Source organism: Mytilus californianus, unplaced genomic scaffold (genome assembly GCF_021869535.1).
Source record: "Mytilus californianus isolate M0D057914Y unplaced genomic scaffold, xbMytCali1.0.p SCAF_11, whole genome shotgun sequence".
In the NCBI taxonomy this organism is placed as follows: Eukaryota; Metazoa; Mollusca; class Bivalvia; order Mytilida; family Mytilidae; genus Mytilus; species Mytilus californianus.
The window spans coordinates 46,236,388-46,251,269 of record NW_026262593.1 but is presented as its reverse complement, the minus strand read 5'-3'; the positions used below and the strand labels follow the sequence as shown (position 1 = coordinate 46,251,269).

The following is a 14,882-nucleotide window of genomic DNA, read 5'->3' as shown; positions in this document are numbered from 1 at the left end:
ACCTAGGGGTGTCAGGATTGATCAAATGAAAGACCAACCTTAGGGAGGTCTTTCGTTGGGTAATCCTGACACCCTGAGGTGTGTTCTATGACAAGAAAAACCTTAAAATATGCATTATCTGACTTATATACCGTCAAAAAAATATTATTTTCTACAAAGATTTGCAGAATCAGCATCCTATTTTACCGACCACACTAAAGTGGGATATTCCTTTCTAATGCATTCAGGTTTTAATACGCCCTACTGCTCATTTAGAATGTGAAATAAAACTAACTAATTAATCTAGATATAAATGTTAGAAATCATTATCCAGACATCATAACAATATTACTGTAACTGCATGAAGTAAGACACAAATGAATTGCTACCACTCAATAATGACCGGTGTATGAAAAATACAAGTCACTTTGTAAGTAATTTATTGTACTCATTTAGTTTATGGAAGGGGTGCTATGTTGTTATATATATTGGTATGATGTTGGTGTTGTCGTCGTCGTCCGAAGACACATTGGTTTTCGCACTCTAACTTTAGTTTAAGAGAATGGATCTCTATGAAATTTTACCACAAGGTTCAATACCACAAAAGGAAGGTTGGGATTGATTTTGGGGGTTATGGTAACAACAGTTACGGAATTAGGGGCCAAAAAGGGGCCAAAAATAAGCAGTTTTGTAACTTCCAGACATAACTTGTGTGTTAGTGTATGGATCTCTCTGATATTGTACCACAAAGTTCCATATCACAAAGGGAATGCTGGGATTGATTTTGGGGGTAATTGCCTCAAAATTTTAGGAATTAGGGGCCAAAAAAGAGGCAAAAAACAAGCATTTTTCTAGTTTCATGACAATAACTTGTGTGTAAGTGTATGGATCTTTCTGAAATTGTACTACAAGGTTCCATATCACAAAGGGAAAGCTGGAATTGAGTTTGGGGGTAATTGACCAAAATGTTTAGGAATAAGGGGCCAAAAAGGGGCTAAAAATAAGCATTTTTCTAGTTTCCAGACAATAACTTGTGTTCAAGTGTATGAATCTCTCTGAAATTGTACTGCAAGGTACCATACCACAAAGGGAAGGCTGGGATTGATTTTGGGGGTAATTGCCTCAAATTTTTTGGAATTAGGTGCCAAAAAGGGGCAAAAAACAAGCATTTTTCTAGTTTCAGGACAATAACTTGTGTGTTAGTGTATGGATCTTTATGAAATTGTACTATAATGTTCCATATCACAAAGGGAAAGCTGGGATTGAGTTTGGGGGTAATTGCTCTAAACGATTAGGAATTTGGGGCCAAAAAAAACAAGCATTTTTCTAGTTTCCAGACAATAACTTGTATTCAAGTGTATAGATCTCTCTGAAATTGTACTGCAAGGTACCATACCACAGAGGGAAGGCTGGGATTGAGTTTGGGGGTGATGAACCATAAGGGGGTTAAACAAATTTCGGGGGGGGGGGATTTTTTTTCCCTTTTTTTCCTTTAAAATTTTCCATTTTAAATTGGTTATTTCTGATTTATATATAAAAGCAAATAATAATGATATGGTTGAATAGGTAAATTAAACATTCATTCTGTGTCAGAAACCTATGCTTTGTCAAATATTTAATCACAATCCAAATTCAGTGCTGTATCAAGCTTGAATGTTGTGTCCATACTTGCCCCAACTGTTCAGGGTTCGACCTCTGCGGTCGTATCAAGCTGCGCTCAGTGGAGCATTTTATTCTATTTGTAATGATATTATTATTGCAGAAAAACTGATAATTTTTACAACAATTTTAATCAAATCTAATGAAATATTCAGAATAATTTTCTTTTGAATGGCAATACATTTTTTTTAAACAAATGGTCAGGATTTAATTCTTTACCCTCCCCCCTCTCCACCCAACCCCATTGTGAGGTAAGTGGATGTTATTCAATAGAATATAAGAATATTTAATTAGTTGATCATTTGATAGAGTAAAAGGTATACATAAATGTAAAAAAAGTTAAGAACTGACACGAAGAGAGCAAGAAATCGGGATACATGTACATGTAACACGAAAACAAATATCAATACAAGTAGGTCACAGTATGATTTCATATTCAGTGTGAATCAATAAGATTTTCAAAATCTTACATATGAATGTGTTAAATCTGGCTTTTTTAAAAAGTGTTATGGAAAGTTTTACATGTACATTAAAATTCATCTCACATATATGATAATGTCCCTATATTGTAGTGATAAATTAACAAAACTTCACATTATTTGTATCAAAAGTTAAAATGCCGGTCAATGACATTTTTTTTTTAAACCTATCAAAGATTGAACTTTAAAAATTAATTCCCTAATTGGCAACAACAAACTATCAAACGAATTAAATTTTGAAGTAAATTATAGTTTGCATTTTTATCAAGGTAAATAATGACCTCACACAGGTCATTATTTTATGCCTTGAAGCATATTTCATTGAAACATGGTATCGTCCGGGTTGATTCTTCGAAAGAATGACCTATTGTTCTGAAAGAAAATAACTCCATATAGGACAGTCTGAGGTATAAAAGACCAGACACAGATCAAGTTTGAATTTAGGTGGCGTCTTTTTCTCCATTCTCGAGTTACTCCTTTACTGTTTATTATTGACCAAGGAGAGCACTCAAACCCTCCTGCAATCTCTAATGACAACATACAGAAACAAATGTCATTAAGTTTTAAAGAAAACAAAATGATAATAGGTTTGAATTAGTACATTGCCTCTTTCATATTTACATGTAAGGGCTTGTGTGTCCCATGGACACATTTTTCTTTTATTTATAACTTTATTCAAATATGTATTGCATGAATATTATTTTATATCACACAAAAGAAAAGACAGTTGTGGAATTGAATTATCATCTTCATTTATACTTAATGCAATCAAAAATTAAATTGTGAATGATATGTTATATTGTGGATTCATTATTATTCGTTGGATACCAATTTTCGTGGATTTCGAGGGTAAAGGTGAACCACGAAATTAAATGTTCAACGAATAACAACTTTTTCATAGGCTTGTATGCAGACTTCGTCAAAACCATGAAATTTAATATCAGCGAACATGCAAGTTTTCTTTAATCCACGAAAATTGGTACCCACAAAAATAAATGAATCCACAGTACTTTGACCACTACAATGCGGTTACATCAATGTCTTTAAAACTGAAATATTCTATTTTAAAACGAAACTATAACTGATAGATTTAAAAAAGGTTATGTGATGGATATTAATGTTTGTTTCTAATTGATAACCCTGTTTTGAATTTCAGTCACCCAAAGAAATGACGAGAGCCCAGAGAATGGCAGCAGCAATAACAGCCACTTTTGTCAGTCCACTATCACAGGTAATACTATAGTTATTGCAAATTTTCTTAAACTATGAACATGATGTAGGTGGGAAATAGGAAGGAATAATTTAAACAAGATAATAATCCTGTATGAAATATTACATGATAAATACTACTAAAATGATGTTCAGTGATTATATGTTCAAAGAATAGAAATACTCAATTTTTATACCCCCCGCCATGACTGAAGGGGGCATTAAGTGTTACCCTTGTCCGTCCATATGTCCATCCCAAAATTGGTTTCCGTTCTCTAACTTTTAGTTTCCCTCAACCAAATGTTATGAAACTTATACAACATGCTTTTTTATTATCATAAAAAACAGATCAAGTTCAATTTTGGGTGGCGTCACTTTTACCGTTCTTGAGTTATGCCCCTTTATAACATGTGCAAGCGGAGGCATCATCTGTGTCCCATGGACATATTCTCCATTTTTTTCTAAGTTATTATAGGTATTATGGAGACTATGTAAGTTATTGAAGTGATAAAAAAACATAATTAATACTTATTCTTTTATTTTATTTTTACAGTATCTCCCAGAAAGTAGAGATGACAAACATCAGCAGGTAGGACATAAAGTCAGTTACATAGAAATCTTTAATGATATATCAACGATAATTCATCAACACTACCCCTATTGTAAAGTATAATTGCTACGTCAACTGAGTGACATTGTAATCATTATGACCTTAATTTTTGGCTAGAGTGACTTTGTTAAGGTCTTTTTTATACAACCGCAAACATTTTTGCAGTCGTATATTGGTATGACATTGGCGTCGTCGTCCCAAGACACATTGGTTTTCGCACAATAACTTTAGTTTAAGTGAATGGATCTTTATGAAATTTTACCATAAGGTTCAATACCACCAAAGGAAGGTTGGGATTGATTTTGGGGGTTATGGTAAAAACAGTTAAGGAATTAGTGGCCAAAAATAAGCATTTTTCTAGTTTCCAAACAATAACTTGTGGAACGGTGTATGGATCTCTCTGAAATTATACCACAAGTTTCCATACCTCAAAGGGATGGTTAGGATTTGCTTTGGGGGGTTATGGCTCAAACCGTTTAGGAATTAGGGGCAAAAAAAAGGGGGAAAACAAGGGTGTCCTGGTTAATGGACAAATACCTTAGTACAAAACATAATTTAAAGCAGTGTAAGGGTGGTAATTCAAATACATCATTTGAATTACATCCCTTACACTGCTTTTAAATTATGTATAAAGTAATGGTTAATGAACAATTAAGACAATTTAAAAGCAGTGTAAGGGAGGTAATCCAAATACAATGTTTTGATTAACTCCCTTACACTGCTTTTAAATTATGTTTAAAGAAATGCATATTTACAAAGGAAGACCAGTAAAAATATCTGCAAATGTTGCATCTATTTTTTTTTTACGAAAAAATCCATATGAAAGATTTGACACCATATTTTAAATTCTATTATAAAATAGATTAAGTTATCACTATGGTAAATTTAAATGGGTAATTATGGTTGCAAACACCATTGGAAATTTGAATTGAGATTATGACCATATCTTGAGGGAAAGATTTTTTTTTGGGGGGGGGGGGGGGGGGGGGGGGGTCAATTTTTTCTCATTTCAGATTTCAGAAATTGAAAAAAAACATTCTTCAAATATTTTTTATGCAAAAAAAAAGTGTGTGTGTGGGTGGGGGGTTAATACGCAACAGCATATGGTATTGCAAAAAAGCAAAAAAGGTGGGGGGGGGGGTTAATTTTTTTTTTTAAATTTTGTGGGGGGAGGGGGGGTCAATTCGCAACAGCAAAGTTTATTACACAAAAGCAAAAAATTGAATATAAATTCAAATCATATAACCAATTCTAAGTTCTTTGACTATAGTTATTCTGTGTCAGAAACCTTTTATGTGTCAAATATTTAATTACAATCCAAATTCAGACCTGTATCAAGCGTGATTATTGCGTCCATTTTTGCCCCTACTGTTCAGGGTTGGACCTCTGTGGTCATATCCAGCTGCGCTTGGCGAAGCAACTTATTCTCAATTATATTAAGATATTTTGGACTTTTATTTAAAGGTCACTTTTCTTTGGTCCCAAGGATGACCTTTACAGACGGGTTGTACTGTATTTTAGTTATTTGTCTATCTGCTGTGCAACTCCTCAACCATTAACAGGACCTTTGCACCTCCATTTAAAAAAAGTTGCCGAAAGAAGAACTTATGAATGTCAACAATATTTTGTATTTTGACTGTTCCAGAAAAAGTTGTGAGGAGTTCTTTGAAGGCACTTGCATATAACGGTATAGATGATAGTTTAATTTAATGTTATTTTTAAGGAAATTTTGTTTATTTCTGACTGTAGGTGTTCAATAACTGGATGTTAATGAAACACACAGCAGTGAAGAGAAAAGAAACTGCACCTACTCCAGCGACATCTTCAGGTATGTATGAAAATTATCTGAAGTATTTCATGTGGAGTAATTTACTGAGGATTCATTAAAATTCGTGGAGAACTAATTGTGTGGATTTTGTGGGTAATGGTGAACCATCCAAGAGTTCAATGAAATTGAAATTTTCTATAGGTAATATCCAGAAACTGTTCAAAACATAAAATCAAGTAACCATGACAATTATTATTTACGAAAATAAATGAATCACAGTATTGTTCTGTAATTAGACTTTGGAAAACTTTTATTTATTCCTGAATAAGAATATTTAACCACATTGAAATCACATCAAAATAAAACCATGTACAAATAAAAAATCACTTCTATGCAATAATCATTGAAAATCTATGTTTAAATCAAGAATTCCTCTTAAATTTTAACTTATAAAAGGAAGCGTTCAATATATTATTCACGACTAATTATAAAACATTCTAATATGACGTGCTTCTTTCGCTTTGTAAACAACACTGTGATAAAATTCTCGATATATCTATACTTAGCGCAGACTCAGAGATGTACATAATAATGGCTGTTACAATATACATCCAATGTAAATCCACATGTATCGTAACCTATGTGCAAACGCTATGCCAATTTCCCCGTGTAAAAAATTGCAATTGAAAAAAAACTACACAACCTTGCTTCTTATTCTGTTGCATAAGAAATAAGAACTAATGCATTAGAGCTAGGAAAAATGTACAAAATCAAAATAAAATAAAATTCTGAGAGATTCCATTAATGTTTTTGGCGCATTAAAGTCATTTCAAAACATGACGTCATACGAATGAAAAGCTGAAGGTTTTTCGGTTGCGTTAACCCTCCAAATTCAAATTCTGATAATATTGCATTTTTAATGGAGTTTTGAGGTAGGTGTTGTTATGTTTTCTATCCTATTGCATTATTCGCACATTTACTGATTTCAGCAAGTCAACAAATTTTATCATTAACGCTTACGCTCAGGATAAATTTTGAATATCACGGCCCAGGCCATGTGCAAATTTCCAAAAAATCTATGGCTTCCATGAATTATTTCTTAAACAAAAATATAAACATAGCAGGCAGCAACAAAGACAAGAGCTTATTTCATCAGATCGGATTGAAGCCAAAAAAAACAACTAACCAAAAGATAACAGACAAAGTATTGATATAGGAGTACATCTTCTCGCACTTTCTGATAGGTACAACATGTAATTCATAACCAATTACAACTCGTAAATAAATCAAGTTTTCAGAGACTAAAATTTATTTTTATCAAGACTTGATAATCAAAATCCAACAAGAGAACAAATTTGCTACCATATATAGTACATCAAAAATGCTACCACACCACACTTATTATTTAGTAAAATAAAATGTATGAATGCTGAATTTTCATGGTGTAGATATTTTTAATTCTTACCATGATGTTTAATTCTTCATCTTTAGGACCACCTCCAGCTAAGCGACAAAAGGTTGAAGTAAAAGATACAGGAGATTTGTTACAACCATTTGGAAAGGTTTGTATGTAAAATGTAAAATTATGCATTTACATAAACAGACTTTAATATAAATAAACAATTTGACATTTGTCAACAGCATATGTTTTTTTTTAAATAGTTTATTGATGATATGTTAATGAGAAACGAATATATCTTGCTTTGAACTAGACTGATATCCTGAGTCAATGAAGATGCATCAAGTTTAAATTCGGGTTTGACCCAGCAGGAGATCGAACCCACCACACCACACACTCTAGGCGAGCATGAGACAACTGATGCAGCAAATGTTTTTTTTGTTAAGCATTAACAGGATTGATATGGTTTCATTATACTTATCATAGAACTAAAAAACACTTGTTTATTGTCTTACTACTTGATTTCTTATATGTAAAGTTTGAAACTATCTCAAAAACACTAATCACAATACTTCGCATCTATGACATATTTCTATAAAATAGATGCTTGGAAATAATAAAAAGGGGCAGTGGTGGATATCTGTCATGCTCTGTAGACAGCTATAGTTCTTTCCATATTGAAGCCCAAAACTCTAGTTTTTGTCTCGCCTTGACAGAGTTAAAAAGCGAGACATAGGTATGCTGTTTCCGGCGTCGGCGACAGCGGCAGCAGCGTCAACAATGTATTAGTTTGTGATTAGGTCTAGTTTATGGTGAACCACTAGTGGTAGGTCAATGATATTTGGTATGCAGTAGTATTAGCTTACGCACATCTCATTTCCATGGAGATTATTTGGCCCTGCCCCCTCAGTCATTTTTATTGACTTTGAAACTTTGGCTTAGTTTAAATGTATTAGTTTATGATTAGATCAGTTTATTGGGAACCACTAGTGGTAGGTCAATGATATTTGGTATTCAGTTGTATAAGCATTGGCACATCTCATTTTCATGGAGATTATTTGGCCACACCCCTTCAGTCATGGTCTATTGACTTTGAAACTTTTCCTTAGTTTACATGTATTAGTTTGTGATTAGATCAGTTTAAGATGAACTGCTAATGTTTAGTCAATGATGTTTGATATGTAAATGTATTGGCATTTGCAAGTCTTGTTTCCATGGAGATTATATAGCCCCGCCCCCTCACCATGGTTCATTGACTTTGAAACTTTTACATAGTTTATAGGTTAGTGTTTGTGTTTAGGTTTGTTTAAAGGGAATGACTGTTAGTGGTAGGTCAATGGTATTTGGTATGCAGTTGTATTAGCATTGGTTCATCTCATTTCCATGAAGATTGTTTAGCTGTGTACCTTCAGTCATGGTTCATTGACTTTGAATATTTACATAACTTACATGTAAAGTATTGCTATTTTAATTTCAACATTTGCATTATCAAGATTACAAAAAAGGTGAGACATATCTCTGTGTTAACAGTTTATTATATATTTTGAAGCTCAAAAGTGGTCATGGAAGAATACTTGGTAAAGATACAGATACTGAGACAAGCAGAAAGAGGAAAAAGAAGAGGAAAATGGAAGAAGAAGGAGCATTAGAATTAGAGGAGGAGGAGGAGCCTGCAGAAGAATTTACACCATATGATTACAGCAAAGTTAATTTGAATATATTTGAAGGTTTGGACTTTCACATGTATTTCATATTACATTTTAAATTTTGAAAATCAAGCCTTGATGATTTTATTGAATATGGATTTAGTGGTGAACTGACCACCAAAAAAATTATTGAATATTCAACAATTTCTTCAGAACCATATTGAATCAACATATCTCAACCTAAGAATTTGCAGTACTTTGACAGTGTGACAGTAATGCAAGATAGTATATATACACAGCATCTAGTTTTTTTTAGCATGAAATTTAAATTTTGTAGTGAAAGTATATATGAACAAAACTATTTATGGAAGAATACTTGATAAAGAAACATATATAGTCAATGATGGAAATAATCTCGGACGTTGTTTTATCGGCAATTTGTACATTTTCCCTTGGATCTTTCTGCCTAATATTTTCTAGATCATGGACAGGACTTGATACTCATATTAGGCAATGACGTCATGTATCAGTGCAGCAACGTCACATGTTCATGTCCATCTGTGTCAATTTATCAATGAAATGCACGCGACTTCATTCATACAACCAAACACAACTATCACAACTTTTTGTATGTGTAAAAATAGTTTTACTAACTATTTCATTTTAATTCATATTCTTAGCCAAAAAAAAACATATAGTTAAGACAAATTGCTGATAAAAAGAATAACGGCATTTTGTTTCTTGATACCGACTTCATCAGCTCGAATATCAGCTTGTCTTGATATTCTTGCAATAAAATTGGTATCAAAAACAAAAATGCCATTTTTCTATATTTATTAGTCCAATTTTGGTGATAAATTAGAAAAGAAATAGTTTTATGATTAGCGTTAAAGATTAATTAGAACTTTAATAATCTGTTAAATAGCTGAAATGGATAAATATTAATTAGAATAAAAAAGAAAAGCAGAAAATCAGCAATATCATAGAACAATAAATGACATATAGTTTTGGGACTACTTTCATGTCTAGTTTCACTGTAAAGTCAGAAAATTTTGTGATATTTTTATTATTTAATATGAAAAGTGAGAATAGGTGCTGCCAAAAGAAAAAATTGTATTTAAATTTTCAAAGTATTGATCACAATAATTAAACATGCATTTGTGTTGATTGTTGAACAATCGGAAAAATAAATTCTCGCGATAATTTCTCTATAGATATAAGAAGAAATGCAAACTGCTAATCCTTGTAAAGTCAATGTGTTATTCCTTTTTTAACTGTAAAAAGGTATATAACATTCACATCAAGCTATTAAGTTTCTTGCCATATCGACTGTTTATGTGTAAATTACTGGCTACATTCCAAGCATATAACTGAATATTCTCTTTATTTCACTGTAGGAGGGACCTCTAAAGGAGAGAAGAAGAAGGTCTTTGATCCAAATGCAGGAATGAGGAAGAGAGGAAGAGGTAGCAAGGTAAGACTCTTCATAAAAATACATGTATCTTACAGCTGTCTGTTCAAAAACATTAGGAGATTGCTATACAAGTTCATAAATACAATATTGACCTAACAGTCAGACTATTTTGAAAAAATATGTTATGTTCTTGAGGGGTATTTGCAAAGAAATACCAGTTGAGAGATGCCAAACATTTTCTGATCCACTATGCTAGGCAAAGGAATTTTTTTTCTCAAGACTGTTACTATCCCAAGATACCCCCCTGAACATGACATATTTGATTGATTATACGGAATATTGGTAGAGGTGGTTAGTTAAGCATTGAAAATTTAATTCCATTATTCTTACGCATTAAGACCTAATCAAAACCAAACACATAGTAAAAAGCAGCGAATCTAGGGTGAAAAAGGCATAACTGTTTTGACAAATACCAGAACAGAGAGTGTAAAAAAGACATACACTATTGTTTCAGGTAGGGTGAAGGTTGGTGCCTATTAAAACATTTACACCCACTGCATTTGTTTGAACCTGTCCTAAGTCAGGAATCTGATGTTCAGTGGTTGTCGTTTGTTGATGTGGTTCATAAGTGTTTCTTGTTTCTCGTTTTATATATAGATTAGACCGTTGGTTTTCCTGTTTGGATAGTTTTACACTAGGCATTTTTGGGGCCCTTTATAGCTTGCTGTTCGGTGTGAGGCAAGGCTCCGTGTTGAAGGCCGTACTTTGACCTATAATGTTTTACTTTTACAAAATGTGACTTGGATGCAGAGCTGTCTCATTGGCACTCATACCACATCTTCTTATGTCTATAAACTTTTGCAAATATCCCCAGCAATGGTGAATATGATCAAATTTCATACCATGAGAGAAAATGCAAGAAAATTACACTAGATATAAGCTGTCTTTATGCCACAGAAAACCTCTGAATCTTTACTGATCATGATTTGATTAAAAGGTCAACCACAAATATACAAAATGTTTAGTAGACATGATAGATTCTGCTGTAATGTACATTTAAGGTTTTTATCTTAAATGAACAACATGCTAATTTGAGCACTTACAACATAGTGTGTAGGAGATCTATCTCTCATCAATTTGATAAACTATTTTTGGTGTACAAATAAAGATGTATATATCTCATCAAATTCACAAATATTAATTTTTGTGTACAAATAAAGATATAGGATAAGGGGTAAGTTAAAGTAGATGTGTTGAAATTAAAATTCTAAATGATAAGTGTAGAAAGTCTTGTAACAACAACACTGGAGAGACTGCTGCAGAAAATTTATTGAATGATCGACATGTTTCGGTGCCTAGGGCACCGTCATCAGGATACAAATATTACAGAAAGATTAGCTAAGGTACAAAATCGGGTTGTATAAATACAACATCATAGTAAGGCTACATTCTTGAAAATGAAAGTGAAAGTAAAGTAAGTATTTAGATAGAGAAAATATATAAATAGATTGTCAATATGAAAATGAAAGTAAAATAAAATTGTTCAAATCAATAGTCTTTGTTAATTATGCCTGGTAATTATTTGCTGAAAATTTTGTAAATAGAGTGTACAAATACATGTCTATCCCATAACTGTTCTGGTAATTCATCTAAACAAATAGTTTCGTCGCTGCTGCTGGTAGTGAGATCAATAAGATTATCTTCTGTTAAGTCCATAACGTAACCGTATTCGTTGGTTATGTAGTTAGGTGTTGATTGAGGTGTATCGGTGCACGAAGTGTCAGATTCGGAGAGATATAGGTCTTGTTCTAGGATGTTGATAGGTGATCTTTGTAGTCCTGATGTGGAGGATGCTTGGTTGTCATAAGGTGAATTATTGCCTGGCACTATTTTGAATGTAGGTGTTCTGCCATTCCAATTTTTCTTTTGTAGGGCCTCAAATGGTGGCCTCCATTTTTGCACGGGTTTTGCCATTTCTCTTGGTTCATGCTTAAAGCTTATGTAATCTGCTATTGCTTTTTCCGGGTGTTTGGTTTTTAGGTGGGTGATAGCATTCGATTTCCTGGTGAATGTTGCTGTACAGTGTTTGCATTCAAACATGGTAGACACTGGTCCATGAATTTCTTTGTGATGACGTCTGAGTGTTGAAATGCTGCAAAATGTTTTTGGGCACTTCTGGCATTTGAATCTTGGTGTGAATTTACCCTTTGTTTCTTTTCTCTTGTAACCATTGTGACCATCCAATAAGAACGACGTCACCATCATAGGCATAACTACTACAGCACAAAACATAAACGTCAGACTTCGTACAGAAGAAGCTCTGATTTATAGATTTGGTAGCACCGAACCGTGGGGACTCAATAAAAGATATGGCTAACACCAAAATAACCAAGAGAAAAAAAACAACGGGTAAATTCACACCAAGATTCAAATGCCAGAAGTGCCCAAAAACATTTTGCAGCATTTCAACACTCAGACGTCATCACTAAGAAATCATGGACCAGTGTCTACCATGTTTGAATGCAAACACTGTACAGCAACATTCACCAGGAAATCGAACGCTATCACCAACCTAAAAACCAAACATCCAGAAAAAGCAATAGCAGATTACATAAGCTTTAAGCATGAACCAAGAGAAATGGCAAAACCCGTGCAAAAATGGAGGCCACCATTTGAGGCCCTACAAAAGAAAAATTGGAATGGCAGAACACCTACATTCAAAATAGTGCCAGGCAATAATTCACCTTATGACAACCAAGCATCCTCCACATCAGGACTACAAAGATCACCTATCAACATCCTAGAACAAGACCTATATCTCTCCGAATCTGACACTTCGTGCACCGATACACCTCAATCAACACCTAACTACATAACCAACGAATACGGTTACGTTATGGACTTAACAGAAGATAATCTTATTGATCTCACTACCAGCAGCAGTGACGAAACTATTTGTCTAGATGAATTACCAGAACAGTTATGGGATAGACATGTATTTGTACACTCTATTTACAACATTTTCAGCAAATAATAACCAGGCATAATTAACAAAGACTATTGATTTGAACAATTTTATTTTACTTTCATTTTCATATTGACAATCTATTTATATATTTTCTCTATCTAAATACTTACTTTACTTTCACTTTCATTTTCAAGAATGTAGCCTTACTATGACGTTGTATTTATACCACCCGATTTTGTATCTTAGCTAATCTTTCTGTAATATTTGTATCCTGATGACGGTGCCCTAGGCACCGAAACATGTCGATCATTCAATAAATTTTCTGCAGCAGTCTCTCCAGTGTTGTTGTTACAAGACTTTCTACATTTTATGTGTTTTATCGTAACGACCCTGCATACCCGAGGTATCCACTTCAGGGACTCTAACTTACTACAGATTCACCAGGCGTTGGTTCACTCTTGTGTTTAATCTAAATGATAAGATTATTAAATGCATTGATATGTGCTAATTGTGATTTGTTTGTGTATTTTTAGGTTTATAAGCCACAGTTTTCAACAGCTAAATCATCGAAGAGTTCAACGTTTGGAAAAATGGACAAATCTCAAAAGACACAAATATGGCCAAAATAAAATATCAAACTTTGTAGATCTGCCTTTAGTTACATGTACTTCTTTTGAGTTTAGGGGTAATTTGATTCCCTTGTGATACAATTCTTGCAGGATCCTAAACAAACAAAAATGACCTTTAACATGCAAAATGTCCATAACAATCCTTTTAAGTTTTGTGATGTTATCATAAGACAGAAAATGTATGACTATCAGGATTCTGAAACACATGATACTTTTTGTACTCTGAGATTTAACAATTTCTCTTGTCAAAGTTTTCAGAAGTTATTGCGATTGTTGAACACAAATTCAAGTTCAATTATTGCGATTTTAGGAAAAGCTTCAAACACACATAATGCTATCAAAATTTGAAATGCAAAAATACACTTTTTTCGTCGCAATTTTCACAATAATAAAAACATCGCTAAAATTTCTCAAATCACAGTAACTTCTGTGACATCCAGTAATAGCTGACAAATTATTAAGTAGTATTTGTAAAAAGGTAACTGTATCTCTGGTAATAGGCCACTTCACGGTTATTTCGGCCATATTGAATAGGGGCAGATTTTTTGGATAGAGGTGGAAATAGTATGAAAGTACAGGAAATCCTATGCATGTTTCCAAGCAACTGTTCTGTTTTAATGATGTTTTCCTGTATTTTTTAAACCATTTTTACCTCCATTATGAAAATCAGCCCACTATTCAACATGGCTGCACTAACCATGAAGGGGCCTATTGCATCTAATATGTTGTAATGTCAGAAGTGAAAATCAACAATAACAAATAATGGGATTTCTCAGACCATTATTTCTCATATAAGTAATAAGTTTGATGGATGTCTGTCTGTCTGTTTATGGCCAAATAAAAATATATGTGTGGTACAAGTTACCCGACCGACCCTAGTTTAATCCCGTGGCCCTAGAACATTTTTTATACGACCGCAAAAATTAAAAATTTTTTGGTCGTATATTGGTATGACGTTGGCGTCGTCGTCGTCTGGCGTTGTCCGGCGTCGTCCGAAGACACATTGGTTTTCGCACTCTAACTTTAGTTTAAGTGAATGGATCTCCATGAATTTTTACCATAAGGTTCAATACCACGAAAGGAAGGTTGGGATTGATTTTGGGGGTTATGGTACCAACAGTT

The 14,882-nt window shown here is 33.4% G+C and overlaps 1 protein-coding gene across 1 annotated transcript in view; it reads left to right on the top strand.

Moving 5' to 3' along the window:
• LOC127720177 (exosome component 10-like) overlaps positions 1-13,776 on the top strand; it is a 76,061-nt gene extending 62,285 nt beyond the window's left edge. The window contains exons 16-22 of the mRNA XM_052226645.1: positions 3,274-3,348; positions 3,880-3,915; positions 5,686-5,764; positions 7,196-7,266; positions 8,653-8,830; positions 10,147-10,223; positions 13,665-13,776. Coding sequence (XP_052082605.1) covers positions 3,274-3,348; positions 3,880-3,915; positions 5,686-5,764; positions 7,196-7,266; positions 8,653-8,830; positions 10,147-10,223; positions 13,665-13,760 — 612 coding nt within the window. The 3' untranslated portion in view covers positions 13,761-13,776. The remainder of the gene's footprint in view (positions 1-3,273; positions 3,349-3,879; positions 3,916-5,685; positions 5,765-7,195; positions 7,267-8,652; positions 8,831-10,146; positions 10,224-13,664) is intronic.
• The last annotated feature ends 1,106 nt before the right edge of the window (positions 13,777-14,882 follow it).